At 40.1% G+C, this 24,855-nt stretch overlaps 2 protein-coding genes across 6 annotated transcripts in view; one reads left to right on the forward strand and one right to left on the reverse strand.

The window, feature by feature from the left end:
* The first annotated feature begins 712 nt into the window (after nucleotides 1–712).
* Nucleotides 713–24,342, forward strand: LOC109410292 (pyrimidodiazepine synthase). The gene is made up of 5 exons (XM_029878418.2): nucleotides 713–1,021; nucleotides 1,083–1,137; nucleotides 18,750–19,342; nucleotides 19,399–19,520; nucleotides 24,084–24,342. The coding sequence occupies exons 2-5, from the start codon at nucleotides 1,110–1,112 to the stop codon at nucleotides 24,112–24,114; spliced, it is 774 nt and encodes a 257-aa protein (XP_029734278.1). The 5' UTR covers nucleotides 713–1,021; nucleotides 1,083–1,109; the 3' UTR covers nucleotides 24,115–24,342.
* Nucleotides 24,296–24,855, reverse strand: part of LOC109410291 (zinc finger and BTB domain-containing protein 14) — a 35,857-nt gene continuing 35,297 nt past the window's right edge. For all 5 annotated transcript variants that reach the window (XM_062852066.1, XM_029878416.2, XM_029878415.2 and 2 more), the window contains one exon: nucleotides 24,296–24,808. In XM_062852066.1, coding sequence (XP_062708050.1) covers nucleotides 24,672–24,808 — 137 coding nt within the window. In that variant the 3' untranslated portion in view covers nucleotides 24,296–24,671. The remainder of the gene's footprint in view (nucleotides 24,809–24,855) is intronic.

Below are 24,855 nucleotides of genomic sequence, written 5' to 3' on the forward strand. Positions count from 1 at the left end.
TTTCCAAGTCCTCTTTCATATTTCGTAATTCATAATTTCATAATTCGTAATTTCATAATTTGTTCAAGAATCTTTTAAGAAATTCCAGTAAGGATTTAATCTTTTTCTCCAAAGATTTTTTGTTTCAAGCTATGTTAGAAATATTCCTTCAGGGATTCCTCAAAGTTTTCTTTCAGACAATCCTACCTGCTTCCCCAACAAACATTTTAGCTGTATGAGAGTTGAACAAACAGCAAACTTTAGCTTAAGAAACTGTTATTCAGCTATCTCTGTTCCTTTCGGGGCTGGGCAATCGTATCTTCAATCGATCACGGCTGTCGGTTGAAGTCATCAGCGAAATCGAGGTGCACGTCGTAGTCGAATCTATCATCGACCCCAGTCGAAAGTTCTATAATGCCATTGATAAGCATTTCAATAAGAATTAATCAATTTCGAACAAATTCTCATTCCTTAAATATGTTTACGTAAGTAAATTATTATTAGTTGTGTATAGCATAATGTATCCAATAATACACAACAGGTATTTTTTTAATATTTCAGAGCTAGGTCCACCCTGACACACATACCTCTTATATTACAGCGGCACGATACAACTTTAAAGAGACAGACAGAGATTAATCCTCAACCGCTGAATGAGAAATATCAGCGTGGCTTCCACATATTACGATGCATTCTAATTTAGTTCATTCAACCATTGATGACTAATTTGCTATTAAAATATGTAATAGCTACATGTGGTCACATGTTTCATTAAAATATATATGTGACGTCATTTGAGATAAGCAAAATGCCGGCTGATTTGACAATGCCGCTAGACCGAACTCATAACCCAGCCGTCAGTCGTCTACTGTAGCATACCTACATCGCAACCGGTTTGAAATTCAATCACAAACATACAGAGATCAGTCGTGTTTACACCTTACATAGCATCACAACGGTCAAACGCTACTGACTGAGTCAAAGGCTGACTGTACCCCAAAGTGCAGATAGAGTGCTCCGGTGGCGATTGCATGTGAATCAGGTAAGAGCACTGTGTCATGTTTTAGCTTTCCAATAAATTGACAATGAGTCCATAATTGCAGTCTACGAATCAGTGAACCTCTTCTAACATGAGCAACGGAAAACATCTGGCCAAGGGTAAGTCCATACATAATGCATGTCTTACGGTGGATTCGCTTTCTAGAAGTTATTGATTTTTCGTGGAATGTTTGCATGTTTCGCGTGATTTGGTCGAGACGAGTAGGTGAATCCGAAAGCAATGATACCGTGCAGAAAAAAATGAAAAAAAAAATGAAGATGGAGAATAATTTTAGCATTGATGATGTCATCAGTGAATCGGTGATGTTTTATCGCTTAGCTCATAGCGATTACTGGAAATGTAAATGGAAATGAATGCGATTAACAAAAAAAAGTGTTGATATGCGCTATGTGTATTGTAAAAATTCAACATGTCGATTATCTCTGTTGGGCTTTCCTCACTATCTACAACAACATTAGGTATATGGCCACGGAAATACTATAGTATACTATACTATGCACTATATGCACTACGAACTACTATAGTATGCACAAAAATAAGAACAACTTGACGAAAACGTTTGTTGTATTTATTTCTGTAAAATTGAAGGTTCATTTAACCCTTCTAGTGCACTGTACAGTGCACCAGAAAGATGTAATATTCGTGAAAAATAAAAAAAAAACTAAAAGATGCAGATATCAATGCGGTGTCTTCAGACAGCTATTTCTGTCGCCATGGAACCGTCTTTAGACTACGTAGACTTTTTAGGAGGAAGGTTGAGTCTCGCCAAAGTCTACGCTTTATACACATTATCAAATTTTTATATGAACTCAATATAGAAACATAATATGAGCAAAAGGTTGTATTTATTCGTCGTGGATTACAACGCAATTCCCACTAACCAAGATTTTTATTTCAATCGATGTGACTATGTAGCACTTAGTGAGGATCTAGGGTATTGGTTCCCTTGTTAAGCATGTGGCTCCTATTTTCATCCTACGAAAAACGAAGGATTGAAGCGCTGTTTGTATTGTTTGTTAGAAGTGAGCACCCATGAAAACAAAAAGAACGGAATCAATCGGTGCCGTAGTCGCTTGTTTTAGAATGGGATGAAAATGGGAGCGTGAGATTACTGATGGAACACATACCCTACGTTTGATGAATTTATTTATTTGTCGTCAATCAATACGTATACCAAATTTTACAGTAAAATTTATAATAAATAACGTATGTAACAATGAAATTCTTAATTTCTATTTTCACCTGTCTTATTGCTTTGTGCATCTTGAAAAGAAAACTTGTTTAAGTTTCGATCTATTCATTGTTATATCAATTGCTTCACAATAACTATTATAGCACGACATCATTCTATTAATAGGCCCATTAATGCCATTTTTCTTAGTTGACGAGCGGGAAAAATGAAAAAATCAATGGTACCGTGCCATGCCCTAATACCGTGTGCCTCCTAATACCGTGTATTTGACAAAAAACTCAAATATTTTACTAAGTGTATTATTTTTTTAACTAAGTAACTAATTCAATCATTAGCATATTAAACCTTCTTAAGTTAGGCGTAATAAATTTGGCACATATTTACAAAAACAAGCAATTAAAAATATTCACAAAATGTGAGTGCGAAGTACCAATACACGGTATTAGGGCATGGTTCCTTTTGTGTTCCAAATACCGTGTTTCGGCTAAAACTGCAAGCTGAAAATATTATTGATACTTTTTTACTTTATGAATCTATTGTACAAACCTCTAGGCAACGTTTAACGCACAGATTCTTTTAAGTATGAACTTAGTATGATTGATATAGTGATGATTCAAAGGACCACCAATGTACGCGGGTCACATACACGGTATTAGGCACAATGCTATGTTTTACCATTTTGTTTTTAACAATGGTTTAAACATTTGGAATATTATTAATTATATTTATTATACATAATATACAGAATAACCAATAATATAGCGTTTGAAAAATCAAGAAACACGAATAATTGATTTTTACAGGGCTCTTTGAAGTGAAGAGCATTCTTAAGGTCACGGTATTAGGGCATGGCACGGTATCCCATCAGATCAAAGCATTTTTGGTCCCATTTCCGGACCCAAATAAGTGTGCAAATTTTGGGCACGATCGGTTGTGTCTACGTTTTGTGCATCGCGTTTGAAGTTTGTATGGGATTTTACATGGGAAAACACACTTTTTTGCATTTCTCTCGTGACAAGCTCGATTTTTTTCTAAAACCATGTAACCGATAAAGAGAAAACATAGCCTAGGGTGTCCTGAAAAACTTTGTCGAAGACCGCGAATTGATCTGATGCTAATGAAAAAAGTTATAGCATTGGCATTGCTTGCCGAAACAGCATTTTGGTTGCTATTGTTATTGTTATTGTTGATCGCTTTGCGGTCTTCAATAAAGTTTTTCAGAACATCCTAGGCTATCATTTTACAGTATCGGTTAAAAAGTTTCAGACAAACTTTTTCAACTTATGACAAAAATGCAAAAAAGTATGTTTTCCCATACAAAATCCCATACAAATTTCAATTGCAATGCGCAAAGTGTAGACGCAACCGATCGTGCTCAAATTTTGCACAGATACTCAGGACCCGAAACGGAACCAAAAAAGGTTGGATCTGAGAAAACGGTTCCGATGACCCACGCTAGTATACAATGTCTTGATTGTGTAAGGGTCATTGAAACGGTAACTGAATCTCTTTATGAATCCTAGCTTGTTACCTGCTTTGTATATGATGTTGTTTTAATGATCATTAAAACACAATTTAGAGTAAAACACTATACCTAAATCTCTAAACTGCTTACATCGTTCAACTGGTATTTTATTAAGGTAAATAGCTGTTGGCTCAACCGTATATTTTCTTGTAAATGAAATAGAAACGCATTTTTAACATTAGTTTCAAACAAGTTTTTCTGACACCAGCTATGGAAAACATCTATTTCATTTTGAAATACATCAAGATCTGCTGAGTTACAAATCTCAAGAAACAGTTTCATATCATCAGCATATATTAAAACATTGGGGCGACTCAAGACACGTTCTACATCATTGACAAATAAAATGAACAATAGAGGACCAAGATGAGATATTTGTGGTACCCCGGAAGTAACCTCAACTATTTTTGTGGCTATACTATGTTCAAATCTTACTCTTTGGGTTCTATCGGATAGGTACGATTGTATCCACTTTAACAATCCAGGATTGAAACCAAGCCTACCTAATTTAAATAGTAATAAAGCAATATCAACTCTATCGAATACCTTACTGAAATCAGTGTACAGTGTTTCAACATAATGCTCTCTATGCGTGGCGTTAATTGAAAATGCTACAAATTGCGATAGATAAGTGGTCGTTGATCGTCCTTGTTGAATAAACGACATTTGACTTGAGAGAATATCTTGTCATTGATTATTGATTCAAATAATTTAGGGATACAGGATAAAATGGCTAATCCGCAATAGTTTTTAATATCATATTTTCTACCTGATTTAAAAATTGGGACTAAAAAAGATTCTTTTCAAATTTGCGGAAGATAGTTGGACTTAAGAGGTGAGTTAAATAGTCAGAAAAGTGGTTTAAGTAGCTCTTTCGAAAGTGACTTCAAAACGACTGGTGCTAGACCATCTGGTCCAGCACTCTTAGAGAGATCTAAGGCGTCGAGGCGCTGTAAAATCTCAATAGGAGATATATTATCTACTGCAATGTCTTTGGTCGGTTCTGGAAGGAAAGAGAAATAATCGTAATCTCTAATATTATTTTCATAAGTTGTATAAATGTTCTGAAGAAATCGGCCAATAAATTACTTATATCATCTGAATTATTTCCTATCTTTTCATTTAATTGCATATTTGACGGAAAGTTGTAGGATTTTTGTTTGTCTTTTATAGACTGTTTCAGAAATTATAAATACACTAACGATAACCTGCCATTTCAATTTGAGCACATTATCCAAAAAAGTTTCTTCTAGCTCTAATAGTAAACATGCTAACGAAGCAAATAATACCAATTTTGTTGATGTTTCTGGTAAAAGTTGAAAAATAGGGCTCTGTAAACAAGATGATCAAAATTTGAAGTTGCACAAAGTGGTCAAAAAATGAAGCATAGTAGAAAAGAAAAAAATCTCACAGATAAAATATTTAATTTCCAAACACAATAGAAATTGCTGTATCGATAATAAAAGTTATTTCTCGATTGGTAAGAGTAATTTTTCCTGGAATATTTGATCAAGAACCACCATTACGGGCCTCTCAAAACAAAAATTTTTGTTTTAAATTTCTCAACAACACCAGTAGCAACAAACGTTAAGCAAACGAATGTCTTAATTACTGCTTACTGCATTCGTTTTTATGATATCACAAGCTTTGCCATCTGAAGGATCGAATGAGCTGAAAAAATAAGTTTGTTTAAATTAAATGCGTTCAGGAAAGCTAAGAAACTGTGTGGTAGTTCTTATGTTCCGAAGAAAACCTTAAAAAATGAGAAACTTGATCTCTGAAAAAATGTTGTGGAAATGCCTTTATCGATTTTTCCCAAATTTTGATCAAGGCATTCCTTAGGCAACTTGTTGAGAAAGCGAATGTGATAAAAATTTAGATAATTTTTGGTATTTAGTGATAAATAATGTTGAAATCATTAAAAAACACCTTTGTGCAAATGCAAATTTGAAAAATTTAGTTATTTATTAGAAAACTCGATTGTTCTTTAAAATATCAAGACAATTGAAAGGAAATATAAAAATATGGAGTACAATATGCTATACTCTAAAAGAAGTAGGTAAAAATCATAATAACAGTTCATTTAATTTACTAAACAAAGTGTATTTATAATTTCTGAAACAGTCTATATGTATTCAAAAAACGATTTAGGGTCTGACTTGATATTGCTTTCAATTTTGTTGATATGGCTTTCATGTGCTGTTTTAATCTCTAAGTTCAACTGATCACATATAGACAAGTAGAACGCAAGGTTTGAATCGTTCCTATTGCGTTTGTAGGCTTTATGAGCCTTTTGTTTTGTATTCTATCTATATAATTGGAATGAGCAAAGCGAACATCTACGAAGCTGTTGCGATTTTCTACGATCTAGTGTTCAAAACCATTAGCAGTGACACTCCTCTATGCAGACCGGACATACCATCTGAATTTAGCTAAAGTCATGCAGGATAAAAGGTGCTGTCATCTGGTGCAGTAGACTTAAGCTGTTATCATCCGGATGCACAAAGCCGTGGTTTTCCAGGCACGCTAGGGACTAGTTCGACCGTCGGAACTTCAACGTCCTTAGTGACGGCAAAGTCAGGGAAACAGCGTATGGGATTCGGAGTGGAAGCAGCAGAAATGATTTACACGCGAGAACTACGTTTAACAATCGTTTAATCGAGCAAAAGGGAAAAATACATGTGATTGCGTGAAGCGCTAGTTTTGGACTGAAAAATGAAGTCTTTGTCTTCTCTCTCCACTTGCGGTAGGCGCAAGGTAGGGGTGCACACGTAGGTGCGCACTATCGCTTGGGATGTGTGTAGTGGTAGACGATGCACATTTCGACACTCCTCCTCATCGGGTGTCCGCTTCACACGTCGTCCACCATCCCGAGCATCTCGAAGAACTGCTTGTGTTTCTGAGGTCCCAGAGGCTTCGTTAAGATGTCTGCAATCATAACTTCCGTTGAACAGTACACCAACTTGATCTCCTTCTTCTCGGCTAGTTCGTGAATGAATTTCTCTTTGGTGTCGATGTGTTTTGATCAACGGTTCGACTTCTCTGTTTTCACGAACGCCAGGCACCCCTGGTTGTCCTCGTTCATGGTCGTTGGCTGGTTCTGAATCTCCCCGAAATCCCGCAGAAGCTGCCGCAGCCAGATGGTCTCTTGGCAGGCCTCGGAGAGTGCGACATACTCCGCCTCCATTGACGAGAGTGTTACGCACGACTGTCGCCGACTCGTCCAGGATATCGCTCCTCCTCCAAAGTAGAATACCGAACCGGATGTTGATCGCCGGCTCTGGGGATCTCCAGCCCAATCGGAGTCTGAATACCCGATCAACGGTTGATTACTATTTCCGCCCAACTGTAGGTAACTGTCCTTCGTCGCTTTGAGATAGCGTAATACGCGCTTAGCAGCGGTCCAATCCGCTTCGGACGGCGCGGCGAACTTGCGGCCGAGAATCGCCGTCGCAGCTGCTATGTCCGGCCGGGCAATGACTGACAGATAAAGCAATCCGCCAACCAAGCTTCTGTATACCGTTGAATCCTCGAGCAACTTGCTTGTTTCCTGCGACTTCAAATATCCCGGGTCCATGGGAGACTTTGCTGTCTTGGCTTGATCCATTCCGTGCTTGTCCAACAGCTTCTCAATGTACTGCTTCAACCGAACGAAGTACGCTCCGTCCTAGCGACGCACCTCCAGTCCAAGGAAGTGCCGAATCTCGCCGAGACTGGTTATTTCGAACTCTTGGGCAAGTCCTTGGTAGACCCGCTCCATTTCCGCTTCATCGGACGATGCCAGCAGCATGTCGTCGACATACACTAGCAGCAACACCGTAGCTTCGCCATCTTTCTTCACATACAGGCACTGATCCGCTGCCGACGCCTTGAATCCCAACTTGATCAGTACATCGTTCAGCCTCCTATTCCAGCATCGCGCCGATTGGCGCAACCCATAGATGCTCCGCTTAAGTCGACATACAAGCTCCTCCTGTCCTGGTACAGCAAATCCGGGCGGCTGGCGCATAAAAATTTCTTCTTCTAAGGTCCCATTAAGGTACGCCGTCTTAACGTCAAGATGGCGGACCACAAGTCCACGATTCGCAGCTACTGTCAAGAATGTCCGCAGCGTTGTCTGACGAGTAACCGGTGCGAACACCTGATCATAATCGATCCCGAACTGTTGCGTATGTCCTTGCGCCACAACTCTCGCCTTGAACTTTACGACCTCATCAGCTTCGTTGCGCTTAAGCTTAAAGACTCACTTGGATCCCACCAACTTGCGTCCTTTCGGCAGCGTTACTAGGTCCCAAGTACCATTGCGACGGTGGGAGTCCATTTCGTCCACCATGGCACTTCGCCACTCCGGATGTTCGATGGCCTCACGGAAACTGACAGGCTCTTCAAAAGCACAGGCCGCTATCCCCACGACGTAGTCGTCGAAACGTTTCGGTACGGCTCCCAGGTTCTTCCTGCTTGACCGGCGAGTACCGCCAGCAGCGCCTTCTTCTTCTTCTTCATCTTGGCTAGCGGAATGATAGTGCTCCTCATCGCTCACAGAGTCGTCGTCGTCTTCACGGAGGTCAGGCTTCTTCCGCAGCCCGATCGCTTCCTTAGGTTCATCCCTTCCTTCTTCGGTCTTGGTGTCCGGAACCGAAACTGGCAATTCCACGGCTGACGTTCCATTGCCGAGCTCGATGAAGCGCGCATCCCGGCTGATGGTTATGGAATCCGTCTCTCGATCTACAAACCGGTAGCCCTTGTGTTCCATCGAGTAGCCCACAAAGTTCAGCTTCACCGCTTTCGAGTCGAGCTTGCTCCTCCTGGTTCCAGGGATATGGACGTAGGCTTCACTCCCAAACACCTTCAAGTGTCCAAGGTCCGGTTTCCAACCCCACCACAGTTCATAGGGGGTTTTCGCGACCGACCTCGATGGCAGACGGTTCTGGAGGTACGTGGCGGTTAGGACGGCCTCGCCCCAAAACCGCTTCTCGAGCCCCGAATCAACAAGCATGCAGGTCGCCATCTCGTTGATCGACCTATTCTTCCTCTCTGCTACGCCGTTGGACTGGGGGGAATAAGGAGTGGTGAACTGGGGCTGGATGCCCTCAGACTTGTAGAAACTTCTAAGCTCCTTATTGTCGAACTCGCCCCCACCGTCCGATCGAATAACGCGGGGTTTGCGTCCGAAATTGTTCTCCGCCCAGCGTACGTAGTCGATGATGTTCTGCGTGGCTTCCCATTTGTGCTTCAACAAGACTGTCACGGTGAATCGGCTGTAATCATCCACCAGGTGCATGACGTACCGATTGCCGCTCGGCGTCGTCGTCTTCATCGGCCCACACAAGTCCGTATGGATGATGTCCAGGACCTGGGTCGACTTCCTCTCGATAACAGCCGGAAAGGGTGCTCTTGCGGCTTTCCCCTCCATGCAACACTCGCAAATCAATCTTAGACCACAATCACTCACCTGGATTCCGGTGGCTAGGTTCTCCTTGAGAAGACGCTCGGCGGCCGCCCAGTCTCGGTGACCTAGACGACGGTGCCACTGATGCTGGCAGTCGGCTTTGTGTTGACCTACCGTTGCCTGCATCGAACGCTCAGCCTGACGAAGATGGTATAGTCCACCGCAGCGGACGCCTGTCGCTACGACGGATCCTTTCGAGTTAACTACTCGGCAGCCGTCACTGTTGAAGCACACTTCCAAATTCTTCTGCGCCAGCTTTTCCACGGATATCAAGCTGGTCGACAATCCCGGAACGTACTTCACTTCACTAATATCGATTCTGATCGGCTCTTCGTCACCGTCAATCCCGTATACCACGCCACTGCCTTCGCCGAGAATTTGGGTTTTCTTCCCGTCGGCGAGGGTTATCCACCCGCCAGCGAATTCCCGAAGCGAGGCGAAAAACGATTTATCGTTTGTCATATGTGCACTTGCACCACTGTCGATTACCCATGATCGACTCTTCTCGTCACTCGCGGTGAAGGCAATGCCCTTGCTGTCACTCTGGACCACTTTTGCCTTCGCACTTTCACTTTTCTTCGCGGTGTTTTCTTCTTTCTTCGAAGCTTGAAGCTTCCTGCAATTCCGCCGGAGGTGGCCAACCTTCTTGCAGAAGTGGCACACCCGGCTTTCTTTCTCCGGATGGCTTTCAGCAGACCGCATCGCCTTTTCCACTTTTCGCGCACTACCGGTATCACGCTCTAGCCGACGTTGATAATCGTCCATCAACCGCGATTTCACTACGTCGAGAGAAATGTCATCTTCCGACCGGCTATCAAGAGCAGTTACGAGTCCGTCGAAAGAAGGCGGAAGGCTTCGAAGAAGCAAGCAAATTTTCGTGTCCGAATCGAGGGTCGTTCCGGCGGCGTCCAATCGATCGAAGAGGTCATCGATTTCGAGCAAATGACGCTCTAAATCGCCGCGCTCCGGAAGGTTAGTCGAACACAATTTCTTCAATATCGAAACGCGCACTGAACGGGAGGACTTCTGGTGATATGCTTTAAGAGCATCGTACACTTCGCGAGCATGAACACAAGCTTTCACCAGGGGAAGCTGGCTATCTTCGAGTAGCAGCACTAGTGTCGCTTTCGCTTTACGGTCGGATTTCTCCCACGCGACGGTACGATCCGCTGCGTCAGGAATGTCGTCCTCGACCACGTCCCACAAATCTTCTCGGCACAACAAATTTTCCACGCGCACTTTCCACGTAGCCCAATTCGACCCGTTGAGCCGCGGAACGAAAAATTTCGCATCACTCATGCCTGTTTTATTGTTTTTCTCACTCAGGTGAATAATCCCCGTGCCGACTGGCAACAATAACACTGTTTTGTTTTTGTTCACTCTCGGTGGCGATCGTTGTGCTCGCACGGTACACTGTTTCTTCGTTCCCTTCTTCGAGCAGTGTTTACTCGGAACACTAGGGAAAATGGAACACCCTCTTCGCTTCTCCGTTCGTCGAGCTACGCTGGCTCGGAATTCTTCTTCCTTTCTTCTTCAGCTCCGGCAGAGGAATCACCACTTGCACAAGATGGCGCCCGAACACGTTCTTTCGCGATATGCACTTTTTCTGCTCGTCGCACACGCGGCGGAATACGAACCGACGACCGTTCCGAAAAACCCGGTCACAAAATCTTCACACCGATCCCGCTGGGCACCATAACCTGACGGCAAAGTCAGGGAAACAGCGTATGGGATTCGGAGTGGAAGCAGCAGAAATGATTTACACGCGAGAACTACGTTTAACAATCGTTTAATCGAGCGAAAGGGAAAAATACATGTGATTGCGTGAAGCGCTAGTTTTGGACTGAAAAATGAAGTCTTTGTCTTCTCTCTCCACTTGCGGTAGGCGCAAGGTAGGGGTGCACACGTAGGTGCGCACTATCGCTTGGGATGTGTGTAGTGGTAGACGATGCACATTTCGACACTTAGGACATGTGGTAGATTACAATGCGGTCATCTAGATAAGATTTGTTTTTATGTGAAAGTTATGCGGACCATGTGATTGTAGATACACCAGCACAAGATAAATGTTACCTCCCGTCAGATCTATTATGTGGAAATTATGTGGCGACCACGCATATAATAAGGTGTGATTATTCGGGAATGATGTAGACTACAGTGCGGTAATCTTGATACGCTCGGGGTTGAGTAACTTTTGCCATAAGACCTTTTTTTTTAGTAAAAATAACGGTGCGGTCATACAGACACGCTACACAGTGATGCGGCTCCATACAAAAGTTGGCAAAAAGTCCTAACATGAATTATATACATTCACAGCTTATCAAACTTTTTTTTATTAGAATAAGTTAACTAGAAGTCATGTTGACTTCTTATGGGCCACATTGGCCACATTATTGGCCACAATTTAGAAATGTTTGATTTTACATATAAATTGAGTGTTTAGTCTTCTTCTTCTTCTTCTTCTTCTTCTTCTTCTTCTTCTTCTTCTTCTTCTTTATGGCTTTACGTCCCACTGGGACTTGGCCTGCCTTGCTTCAACTTAGTGTTCTTAGAGCACTTCCACAGTTATTAATTGAAAGGCTTTCTTTGCCTGCCATTGCATGAATTTGTATATTGTGAGGCAATTACAATGATACACTATGCCCAGGGAGTCGAGAAAGTTTTCCCGACTAAAACAGGAATCGAACCCGCCGTCTCCGGATTGGCGATCTATAGCCTTAACTACTAGGCTAACTGAAAACCCCAGTGCACAATGGTCCGAGGACCAACATTAAGTGGAAAAAATTAATAACTCAAAAACCATCCAAGATAGAGTCTTCATGTCTTCTAGACATTTGCTCGTGAGTCCAAGCCACGTTATATGCAAAAGTGTCCTAAACGCCAAATCTTAAAATACTTCATATTTCAGCACCTAACTTTTTTATTTCAAAAGATATCGAAATAAAATGTTCTGCAAAGTTGAAGAAGGTAAAAACCCCGACAACTTTCTCGAAGAGCAGTTTTTTCTATCTCTTCAATCTGAGGAGATATAACTTATTGAAGAAATAAAAAGTCCGAAATCGGTTTTTTTGTCATATGTCAAAAACTATCATTTTTTCAAGCCTACTATGTTCAGAGCAATTGTACATATTGCCAAAATACACATTTCGTCAGAAGACATCAAAGCTGTACGATGTTTCTATCAAAAGATATAAGTATTTTTGTACTTTTTTAAGCCAATTTTTCTAGCGTAACATTTGAAAAAGGCGCAAGTGAATCTTTAATTTTCTCCCACCACCGGATCAAGTATGACAAAAACTGCATTTTAACAAATTTTGGAGAGGGTGTTTTTTTGTTTTGCGTTTTAAATGTGATTTGACTATGACCGTATTTTAGGCATCAAATTCACGAAAAATGACATCCATAATGTCCGAGTTCAACATCTACTCGTGTTTCAAGATCACTTATCTTAAACATTCGAGTAGCGATGAACCCAATGTTGTCTTTTTTGTTTTGTTTTGTTCCTTTGTGTAAGTGAGCAAAAATATAAAACAAATTCCCTATAGTTTTTCGATTTCTTAATTCATCAGATATATGCATCTGGTGATCGTATGCAAATTTTAAATTGAATTGTGGACCGTCCAGTTTTATATGTTTGACATATATTATGAAAGGCCTTTGATCCTAGGATAGGATGCGACACGTAGTCAGTCAATTTGAGACCAATTTGCTGTCAAACGGAGACCAGTCGCTGATTGGTCGAAATTGATATCCGTTTGCTGCGATCATTAATTGCAATGGTTTTAACCGGTGTCAAGCCATGGGAGTCACATTAGGTCGATTTGCTTTTGAATGCTGACATATTTGAGGCGATAAAGCTTGAATAAAAAATACAATGATTTTAAATATTGGTATCAAATGCTAAACCTACAAACTAGCAACACGGCCAAGCCAACAACAAAGCGATATGATCGCAGCAAACGGATATCAATTTCGACCAATCAGCGACTGGTCTCTGTTTGACAGCAAATTGGTCTCAAATTGACTGACTACATGTCGCATCCTATCCTAGGATCAAAGGCCTTTCATAATATATGTCAAACATATAAAACTGGACGGTCCACAATTCAATTTAAAATTTGCATACGATCACCAGATGCATATATCTGATGAATTAAGAAATCGAAAAACTATAGGGAATTTGTTTTATATTTTTGCTCACTTACACAAAGGAACAAAACAAAACAAAAAAGACAACATTGGGTTCATCGCTACTCGAATGTTTAAGATAAGTGATCTTGAAACACGAGTAGATGTTGAACTCGGACATTATGGATGTCATTTTTCGTGAATTTGATGCCTAAAATACGGTCATAGTCAAATCACATTTAAAACGCAAAACAAAAAAACACCCTCTCCAAAATTTGTTAAAATGCAGTTTTTGTCATACTAGATCCGGTGGTGGGAGAAAATTAAAGATTCACTTGCGTCTTTTTCAAATGTTATGCTAGAAAAAATGGCTTAAAAAAGTACAAAAATACTTATATCTTTTGATAGAAACATCGTACAGCTTTGATGTCTTCTGACGAAATGTGTATTTTGGCAATATGTACAATTGCTCTGAACATAGTAGGCTTGAAAAATATGATAGTTTTTGACATATGACAAAAAAAACCGATTTCGGACTTTTTATTTCTTCAATAAGTTATATCTCCTCAGATTGAAGAGATAGAAAAAACTGCTCTTCGAGAAAGTTGTCGGGGTTTTTACCTTCTTCAACTTTGCAGAACATTTTATTTCGATATCTTTTGAAATAAAAAAGTTAGGTGCTTAAATATGAAGTATTTTAGGATTTGGCGTTTAGGACACTTTTGCATATAACGCGGCTTGGACTCACAAGCAAATGTCTAGAAGACATGAAGACTCTATCTTGGATGGTTTTTGAGTTATTAATTTTTTCCACTTAATGTTGGTCCTCGGACCATTGTGCAGTGTTTAGTAGGGTATCGCGCCACTTGGGCGGTGGCTTCTATATTCGTCTGTTTGCCACTATAACTCAGTCAATTTTGAACCAATTGACTTGAAATGTTGTGCACGGGTAGATACTATACCTATCTCAGCACATTCCAAAAGCTGTGTCAATTGGTTCAAATTTGACTGAGTTATAGTGGAAATCAGACGAATATAGAAGCCACCGCCCAAGTGGCGCGATTCCCTATAAAAATTATATTTTTCCCGGATTTACAAAGCTGATAACTATGAGCGGTCAAAAATTCAACCAAATCGGTTCGATTTGGAATTTATTACAGCTGATTGAAATTGAAAAAGTCTTAAGTGCGCAGAATATGGGCCCTCCAAGGTACATTCTTCGGGAAAGTTGTAGATCTGTCAATTTTAAGCAGGTTTGTTGAAGACAGTTTTTATAAGCTTAGGGTGGTACAAGAAAAAACCGGTTTTCTGGCATTAACCTTTTCAGTTTCGATTTCTCATCAAAGTCGTCATGCGTTCCGTGTACTGAGATGGTATTTATCTCTTTTGGTTCAATAGTTACAGGCGTTTTCATTAAAAAATCACAGTTTTTTGAAAAGGTGATATGACGGGTTGGGGCCAGGGCCGAATTTACAAATGTGGGGGCCCGGGGCCACAGTGATGTGGGGGCCCTCCTTTTAGAGGATATTTTTTTTATTGTAGAAAAATCCAGAAAATTTGAAAAAAAAAATTCAAAAATAACGGTAGTTAATGAAGAAATTAATCTAGCTTAAACAGTATAACTAGAAAAAAGAGAGATCCAGATATGAAAATCTAGTCTGAAGACGATTGTAAAAGACATTTTATCAAGTGAATAACACTTTATCCGGAGTGTTAACAGTATTAAATTCTATTGATCAAGTCAAAATTCATGAGAAAATCCTTTAAGAAATTGCAAAATAGATTTTATAGGAGACATTTTCGATAAATTTCAAATACAATTTATAGCGCTATCTTTGGGGCCGTTATAGCAAAACCTCCAAATAGAATTTCTTGCGGAATCATTGATGAAATCTATAGAGTTGCTAATCGATAACCATGTTTCTTTTTTGTGGAACTTAAGCATAAACATTTCTATCGTGACTTCGAGAGTAGTTTCTGGTGAACGCGCAAAATAACTGTTAAGAACTCTGTTGCGTATGCAACGATGGAAACAACTTTCCGAAATTTTAATTCTTTATTGGCACGCTGTCTCGTGCAGCGAATAAAATTGTCCTGGAATAAGTACATTCGTAAGTTTAGATTATGTTTTAGATTTTGTTTAGCTCTACTTACGTTTGTAAGTTTCCTTCAATTTTACAGGGTTCGATCGATTCTAGGATTATGTTTTGCGCGACCAGCTAGTTTAAGAACAACAATTAATATTAAGTTGCATGTAGATTTGATATAGTTACCTCTAGGATTTAAGTAATTATAGTTTTAATAGAGCCGGCGCAAAATCTTTACTTTAACACACTTGCTGATCTGACTGTGAACATAGTTTAATTAGTTTTAAGGTAGATATAGGCATGAAACACTTCCACTCACCGTTTAGATTTAGATTGATAATTAGATTTAGTTATAACTGGTAGAAAAACACTACTTTTAGGGAAAAACTAACTAATTTGAGGTTCTGCTAAACCTTGCGGGTACCTAACTGTGTCTCACTTTTCTGCTAGTCATCTGCTGACGTTTGATTTCTTCTTACTTCGCTTTGCTGCTATCGCTGACATTTCTGGAGCAACATTTGAAAAGGGCCCAAGAGGTCTTGTGTCTTTTTTCTAAAACGCTCCGTAGGGCATAACAGCAGCCCGCCCACGCAAATGAACACCGTTATCCGAAAGATCGATGTTTGCTCTATCTAATTACGGTCTTAGTTTTTGTGAATAGGCTGAGGGGGGCTCAGGAGCGACGTGTGAAGTCATTATTTACCAATGCTTGTATGCCCTTTTCAAATGTTGCTCCAGATTTCTCGGCTGTCACGTCATCTCCACTCCGTCGGGAGCAAAGTATTTCTGGAGCAACATTTGAAAAGGGCATACAAGCATTGGTAAACAATGACTTCACACGTCGCTCCTGAGCCCCCCTCAGCTTATTCACAAAAACTAAGACCGTTATCAGATAGAGCAAACATCGATCTTTCGGATAACGGTGTTCATTTGCGTGGGCGGGCTGCTGTTATGCCTTACGGAGCGTTTTAGAAAAAAGACACAAGACCTCTTAGGCCCTTTTCAAATGTTGCTCCAGATTTGGAACGGCAGGTCAGCGATCAATGAGGTTTACAGTCAGGTGCGGCGGAACACGTAAAGTGTACGCAACAAACTCTTTGTAAAACTTTAAGAGGAAAAAAAATCCGTAGTGGTATTTTTAGCGGAAATTCTACTAAAAGCTACTGAAGAAATTGCATGGGAAATCCATAGTTAGTTCCTGATGGAATTTCTGTTTTATTTTGAATTGAATTATAAGTAAATTTTTCAACTAATCTTTGACGGACGAATTTTTAGCCAATTCAATCAAAAATTGTTTGTTTAAATATTTCAGGATTTTTCAAGAATTTCTCCACAAATATCTACTGCAATTTTCACGGGGAACCTAAGAGTTCACCTTAAATTACACTTTCAAGTCAGGAAGAAAAAATCATCATGAATTTTATCATATTTAAGAAATTCGGAGCAGATCTTTGAAAAAAAAATCTGCCTAAAATTCTTGCTTGTTCTTTCAAAGAATTGTTTCAACAATTCTGGGATCCGATTTGAATAATTTATAAGTTTGGTAAGCGGAATCAATCTCTACAATTCTAAAAACTTTTCTTTATTCTGATAGAAATACTAGCAAATCTTCAAAGAACTATGTAGGAAATGTTTAAAAATAACAGAAACTTTTCGACTCTCCATTCCATAAAGTTCAAGATTTCATCCAGAATTCAGGTGAAGATTATCTCATGTATTTCCGGTGAATTACCTTGTGCAATTCACAAGAGTGATCAATTCAAACCATAAAAATCTTAACAATTTCAGAGCAAGTTTAAAATTTTATAAAAATGCAGATATTTGCTTCTTTCTTATTTGAAGCACAATATTTCACACACATCTTGAGAGTAGAAGTACTTGTGATAAAAATTAAATCAAGATGTTTCTAGCACTACTTTTTTTCGGTTCCCATTTGAAGTTAGATTTTGTGGGGGCCCCTAAAATGTGGGGGCCCGGGGCCATGGCCCCCCTGGCCCCCCCCCTTAAATCCGGCCCTGGTTGGGGCAAACATAAAAAATATCTTTTGCCAGCATTCAAAAGAAGAAATGTTGTGTTATAAAACATATCAACAAATTAGAGGGGTGTTATTTTTGTAACTCAAGTAAAAAATACTTGAAAAGTGCCTATTTTGTCTAGAAAATCATCAATATCTTTTCAACGGAATGACGTAGCAACATTCTCGGCGCACGAAAATGCGCGTTTTTGGAAGCACCAAAAGTGGTTCTAAGACTACTTTGGCGAGAAATTTGGAACAAAAAAGATAAAGCGTTTAAACTGTTTTGACCAAATTTAGAGCATTTTTTTATAGTTTTCATCGATCAATTTTTAAGCTACATAAAACCGTCTGTTCGCGCAAGGGCGGATAAATGACCCATCGTGATAGGGAATTAATTAGGCGGAACACGGTATCGTCTTTCCATTGCAATGGACACACGTAAACTGATTTATTTGTCTTACATATAAATCTTGGGGTAGAGACATACACTCACACATATACTTCTTTGCACAAACACCGTCTTTAGCAAACTTGCTTAAAATTGATAGATCTACAACTGTCTCGAAGAATGTATATAGTTATTCTTGCAAATAAAAAAGTTCGGTTTGCAATTTCTTTGAAAATGTGGACCACCCTAATTTCATGTAGGGTAAGAAATCTAGTTTTGAACTAGTCAAATTGTAATCTTAATTTGAACCATTTCGAAATGACACACTTTTTGGGCAAATATTGTCGCAAAAAAGTTGTTTAATGGCTTTCCGTAATATAATCTAGTAGCATTGACTTTAAAAGCATAGAATGAAGCGTTTTTTCATTGAAAATAATTAATTGAAAAATCACTGCGATTTGTGAAATGATAGTTACTATTTATTAGATTTTTCAGTGTATTGGAAATCAACAGAAAAAAATATTGTAAGAACAATGACATCACAAAGTGTGCTGTGCATATTACAATACGTTTAATAATGAATAATTTTCGAAAAATTGTGTTGTAACAATAAAATTTATCGTATTTTTATGATATTTTAAATCGCTGAATATATTCTTTGCAATCAGTCAGATTATCGAAATCATTATAATGATATTACCTGTAGAAAATGTAAGGATTTATAGGCAGATCTTCTCAGTAATACCATAGTTGAAGTTCTTGAAAGCATTTATTAAACTTCAATGTTTGAACTATTTGTAATGGCTAGTTATGTGCTAGTGGAAGTATCTGAAGATTATATTATACAGAACGCGAGTTAAAACTCCGGACCACTGATGCAGCATGTTGGACACTTAAAAATCGATTTATTTTATTTCATTTAAGGATCAACCCCACCGGTACTGGGAAATGACGGAAAACTCCGCCTTTACTCTATGCGCTTTTGCCCGTACGCCCAGCGGGTACACCTAATTCTAGATGCGAAAAATATCGCCTACCATACTATCTACATCAATCTCAGCGAGAAACCGGAATGGTATTTCGATAAGAATCCACTGGGAAAGGTACCAGCCCTAGAAGTTCCCGGAAAGGAAAACATCACCCTGTACGAGTCGCTCGTTGTGGCCGACTACATCGAGGAAGCGTTTCCGGATAAGCAAAGGAAGCTGTACCCCAGTGATCCATTCAAAAAGGCTCAAGACCGGATACTGATTGAACGCTTCAATGGAGCAGTCATTTCGCCTTACTACCGAATCCTGTTCTCGAGCGATGGCATTCCCCCGGGTGCCATTACCGAGTTCGGAATCGGATTGGATATTTTCGAGACAGAACTTAAGAATCGTGGCACATCGTACTACGGTGGCGACAAGCCAGGAATGCTGGATTACATGATCTGGCCGTGGTGCGAACGCGTGGATTTGCTGAAATTCGCTCTCGGAGATAAGTACGAACTCGATAAGCAGAGATTTGGTAAATTGGTGAGTATTGTCAGATTGCAAGCGAAGTTCCTACTAACTGCCATTCCATCTTTTAGTTGCAATGGCGTGATTTGATGGAGAAAGACGATGCGGTCCAGAAGTCATTCCTGTCAACGGAGAATCATACCAAGTTTTTGCAGAGCAGGAAATCCGGCGAGAACAACTATGACATCCTATCGTAAGCATACACAACACACACGAGTGAAAACATGCAGTTGCAACAAAACTCGTTCACTATCGTTCTTTGCGAGTATCATATACGTGTTCTCTTCTAACACAACCTAGTCTTTGGAACTGTATTAAATGGTTGTACCATGTTCAAAACGCGTACTAACAATGAAGCATGCTACATTTCTCCGAATAAAGCATAATGTGAAATCATAGTTTGTGCTGTTTTATTTGTAGGAACAAGCACTTATTTTTTAATACTTCATTAAAGTCTAACATACGTGGTAATATAGGTAATTGATGAACATAATTTAATAAATATGATGCAAAAGATGCTGCTGATGGAAGGTTTGTTAGCTTCGCCTGTATTTCGTTCACTGAAACATGTGTAAATATCATACAATTTATTTGTTAAATCATTTGCATCTCTGAATCACAATGATATCTATTATTTAACACGCTTCTTAGAAAACGTCCATCAATTAGGTAACACAGTATGGAACAAACACGTGAAAGAGAAGGATGGAAGAGAGGGCATTGCCCCCTCTTTTTTCACGCTCTTTCTTGTGTTTATCAAAGAGAGTGTGTAAGAAAAAAAACTGCGGGCGTTAGTGTTGATTACACGAAAGTGGAATGAAAGAATAGCGAAAACAATATTCAATAGGGGCACAGGTATAACTCTGCGACTTCTTGGGTGACCGCGGACGCTTGCTGTACGCGAAGACCTGGAAATCCCGAACAATCAGGGAAACTGAAGGAACATCACCCAAGATTGTCGAAGATGATGCTCTACTATCCACTCGGCGCTGGAGAAAAGTTACTTGGTAGCCAAAACAGGTATCAAGGTAGGTATTTGACCAAACGAATCGATAATCCACAGCTTTGCACCTTGAGAAAGTCGTTTGCGAGCTTCTGCCCACATTTAATAAACTTTTATACTTCCTGGTATAATTTCAGGCGTAAAATTTGGAAAAGGTCTATCGGGTTTACCACCACTTCCTTGCTGGAACTGGAGTTTTTATTTTATTTTATTTTATTTTATTGATGCACAAGGGGGTCATGGGGCCAAGTCTCCAATGCAAGTCCAAGAACCCATAATACACCGTGGGATTTGGGAGTAGGCATTGCAACCTCTTTAGCCATGCGGCTTTTAAGTTTTGCGTGGCCTTAAGGATGAGGAAAGGTGGGAGATTGATTTTGCGTATTGAGCTGTGAAAGAATGTGTTGTTAATTGAATGGCCAACGTCATTTACCTTTGCGTATTTTCACACAAAATGGACAAGTTTGACGATATGGTGCTTGATTTTCAGTGAACTAGCCTGAACAGCTCTTCTTATGATTCTTGTTCTTGTGTCTTCAATATTGGGCGCTTGGTAAATAATAATTTCAAAAAATAGAAGTACAAATTGTGTATCAACATTCTTCCTGTAAATAGAAATCGAATATATCAAAAACAACAAAAAAGGACCGCGGCGCTTCTTTGTTTGATCACGAAAAGTATCGGTTCTTGTTGGCACCAGTGTGCATCTTTCTCTGTAGAGTAAAAATACATTTAAGCCCCGAGACCTGACAGCAATCAAGCTGATCACAAGGTTGTGCCTTTGCCCAGGGCACTTCCTTGCTGGAACTGGAGTTGGTACTGTATTTGGTTGAAGTGTTTTTTTTTTTAATTCATAATCACTTAACCTAATTTACTGCTCTATTGTCCACTAGGGCACTACGTGAGCGATTTCAATTGACAACTGCACTTACATTTTTGTATAGCGCCTAAATGTAATCTATTCTACTTTATCGAACTGGTTGCCTTTCTGCTGCTTTCACTTTTCTACTCTATACATGGTAAAATGATGAGTACAAGGATGGTGGATGGTCGTTGTTTTTTTTTTTTTCAGTCCGATCGGGGGTCCATTATGAGTAGCAGTTCGCCGATGTCCAGGTATCCGGGTCCGTTTGAGCCACAGCGCTCAGAAGAGGATCAGTGTCAGCCGTTCTCGGAGGAAGAGCAACTGACGAAAAATTGCAAGTACCGAGGCTGGGAATCAAATCCATGACCATCCGCATATGAAGCGAACGTGTGACCAACTACGCCATGGGTCCCGGCTTAGTTGAAGTGGTTGTTCATCATTATCTTCCGAAGACAACTCTGACTCGTCTGTTCCTATTTCCATATTAAACAGATCCAGTTTAGCTGGCGCCGGACTCGGAATTGCTTGCGATGCTACATCTAGACCAGAACTGTCGAAGAACATCGACAGCGTACTTGGAGATTGTGTCGGACAAGATCTGGAACAGAGTTAACAACACGGTGCTTGAGTTGGATTGTGTACGAAGGGGTGAGCCTGTGACGATCCTTCAGGAAACATTTGTACGTCACATTGCTGATACGCTCGATGACCGTGGCAACTGACCAATGCCAGGAATCCTACCGATGGAGTTGAGCATAATCTCCGGGAGCAAACTGCCTCCGAGTTTTTCTGGTGCTGGTGCGGAATACTTGGGCGATTGTAACAATGTCGAACCTGTACGGATTGGTCATCCGAACATCATCTCTGCTGGATACTAGGGCGGCCGTTGAGATTGACCGGTACGCTTGCATAAACGTCTGCAGCGCTTCCGCCAGTTTTTTTCCTCCCGATATATTCGTTTCCACGAACCGTTCTGCTAACCAATTGTATTGAGAATAAGCAACGGCTTGAATTCGTTACTGGTAAACTAAGTACCAATAGCAGTACTATGGTATACTATGGTTTCAAGAACTCCAAACGTTGCGAAAGATCGAGAGAATAGTCGTGGTAGTTTTTGTTGCGTACACTTCAGGCCATTTGGTGTAAGAGTTCACCACCACCATCGAAAGGTCCACCGTAATTCACATGGATACGGGACGGTTTGAGTGGAGCGACGACCTGGTGGAATTCGGGAAGCGAGGTGAACAAGATGCGGTACAATCGAAGAAACGATTAGGAGGCCAATATCCGATGAGGTACCAATACACGATGCGACTGAGTGTCAATAGTCGTTACAATATCGAGAGGCGGTGAGGGGACCAGCATTCGTTGAGGATTTCAAGATACCCTTGAGGGGCTTGTGCTGAGATCCATTGGTTAGAAGGTACGGAAGAAGTTTGATGCAGGATGAGCATAGGAGCGGTAGCAGCTCGGTAACGAAAGAGCTCGGCAATAGCTTGGGATCCAAGAGGAGTACGGTGGACAAGTAGAGCTCGGGACGCGTTGAATCTGGGTGAGTGATGAGGAAGAGTGTTGGAGTTATTGACATATCGAACTACAAAATTTGCTGAAATCGATCGAAAACCCGTTTACAATCCGAAATCAACTGCCACTTTGCATTCTTCTTGAAAACCTTGTCGAAAGGATTACAAACAAATCGACTGTAGAAGTTAACGGTTCCCAGGAATGATCGCAGGTCGGAAACGTTGTTGGTGCCAGAATGAAAGCGATGGATTGGAGTTTCTCCGGATCCGAACGATTGCAGTCTCCGATGTGCCGCACAAGTAGCCTAGTTGATAGTTCATTTTGGAAATTTGGCATTTGTCAAGTTAGATATGGAATTCGTATTCCACCAGATGTTAGGTACAGTAGCATGTCCAGAGACGCCTTGTGTGTTCGAACACCAAGAATGTGGGTGATTATGCCGTAGACCGGTCGTTGAAATGCTTCAGGTGCGTATTGATAGTTTTAAAACTTTAGAATCCTTCGATTCTTCGTTGACTTCCAACTAGATATACGCGTCGGAGAGGTCGATGACGCTGAACACCACACTGCCCTTGAGTTGGGCGAAGATTTCATCCGGGTGGGTAAACGATAGTGGTTTTTCGAACCTCCAGCACCTCGTTGAGTCCCTTGGAAAGGACAGATGTAAACTTTATCGTTTGGTTTGCGTATTGTCACAATTCGATTATGCTAGGGTAGAAGCTTCAGTTTTGGCCAGTCCGGAGTTTTGGCCATAGTGCGGTATTGAGCCTGTTGCGATCTAAATAGGCGTAAATTTATTTTTTACTAGTAGATCCTAATACAACATGATGATTACAGCTGTGAAAACCACACATTTTGATTAAAAACTGGAAGAAAAAAATATATTTCCTTAAAAAATCTGCTCCCATATATCTATTTTGGCCAGGGTGCTTCTAATTTGGCCACTCCCATAAGAAATACACGTGATTGGCCAAAATAGAAACCAAACTTAAGAATATGGCCAAAACTGCGGCAGAGCTTCTATTTTGGCCAGTGCCACTTTCAATACAACAATCAAGTATTGGCATGATTTCTGCATTTTTCCTTCAAAATATAGATTGAAACCTTTCTTTTGACGCATTGGTTGTTTTCATAGGATTATTGGTTATTTTTATAAAAATGATTTCCCTTAGACTGGCCAAAACCGGTGCCCGCACCCTATATTAAGACCTTTTCACTGTTTTTCAACTTTGATTGTACATAGAGTCATGCTTCTTTTGTATACACCATATGTATCACTAACAAATAAACTAATCCCGCTGTTATTATTACAATTTTATGTTTCAGTAATTTAAACCTAAACAGAGTTTACCTTGATTTTACAGAAATAACGCCAAAAAGCTACGTGTAGATTAACAAACCAAAACAATGGGATCCACCCCGATATTCGGAAGAAACAGTTCATTAGAATATACACACTAGACAATCTAACGTAAATCTCGACTGATTCCGGCTAAATTGTAACAACCTGTACATCACTTTTTACCATTTTGACGTTACTGGATTTCGGATACTTAACTAACTCTTAGAGACGCAGTGAATGATAAATAAAAAAGTTATATTTACCTTACTCTGATAAGAAAATCAGCCTCACTAACATTATTATGAAAGAAAAGAACGATAAATGTCCTTTCTCTTGTCACTCCAAATGGTGGAACGGATAATTTCTTGTTTTACTCTTTATACAAATTCTGTGGGAACTTTCTGGTTGTTTTTTTTTTTACAATCATGAAAATTATAACTTTTCGAGATGAACGACACAGTTCGCTTACGTTTAGGTAGATGTAAATACATAAAGCGTTTTAGCATGTATTGGTGACTGGTTTGAACCAGTTGGAGAGAAGACAGATTTAATTGTAATTGAGAAGTAAAATGCAATCCTCCGGCATTATTTTAGCAATGCGACTCTAACCCTAGTCTGATCCATGACTATCACCTGATGCAGGAGACTGGCTGCCCTGATGGTTGTGCAAAGTTCGCATATGTCGCAGTAGATTAGACTTCACGTTGAACCCTTTATTGCAAATGTCACAGTAGAATGGCCTTTCTCCTGTAATGAAGCAGACACCTATTACCTAACTGGACTATTTTACCAAA

Source organism: Aedes albopictus, chromosome 2 (assembly GCF_035046485.1).
Source record: "Aedes albopictus strain Foshan chromosome 2, AalbF5, whole genome shotgun sequence".
NCBI lineage: Eukaryota > Metazoa > Arthropoda > Insecta > Diptera > Culicidae > Aedes > Aedes albopictus.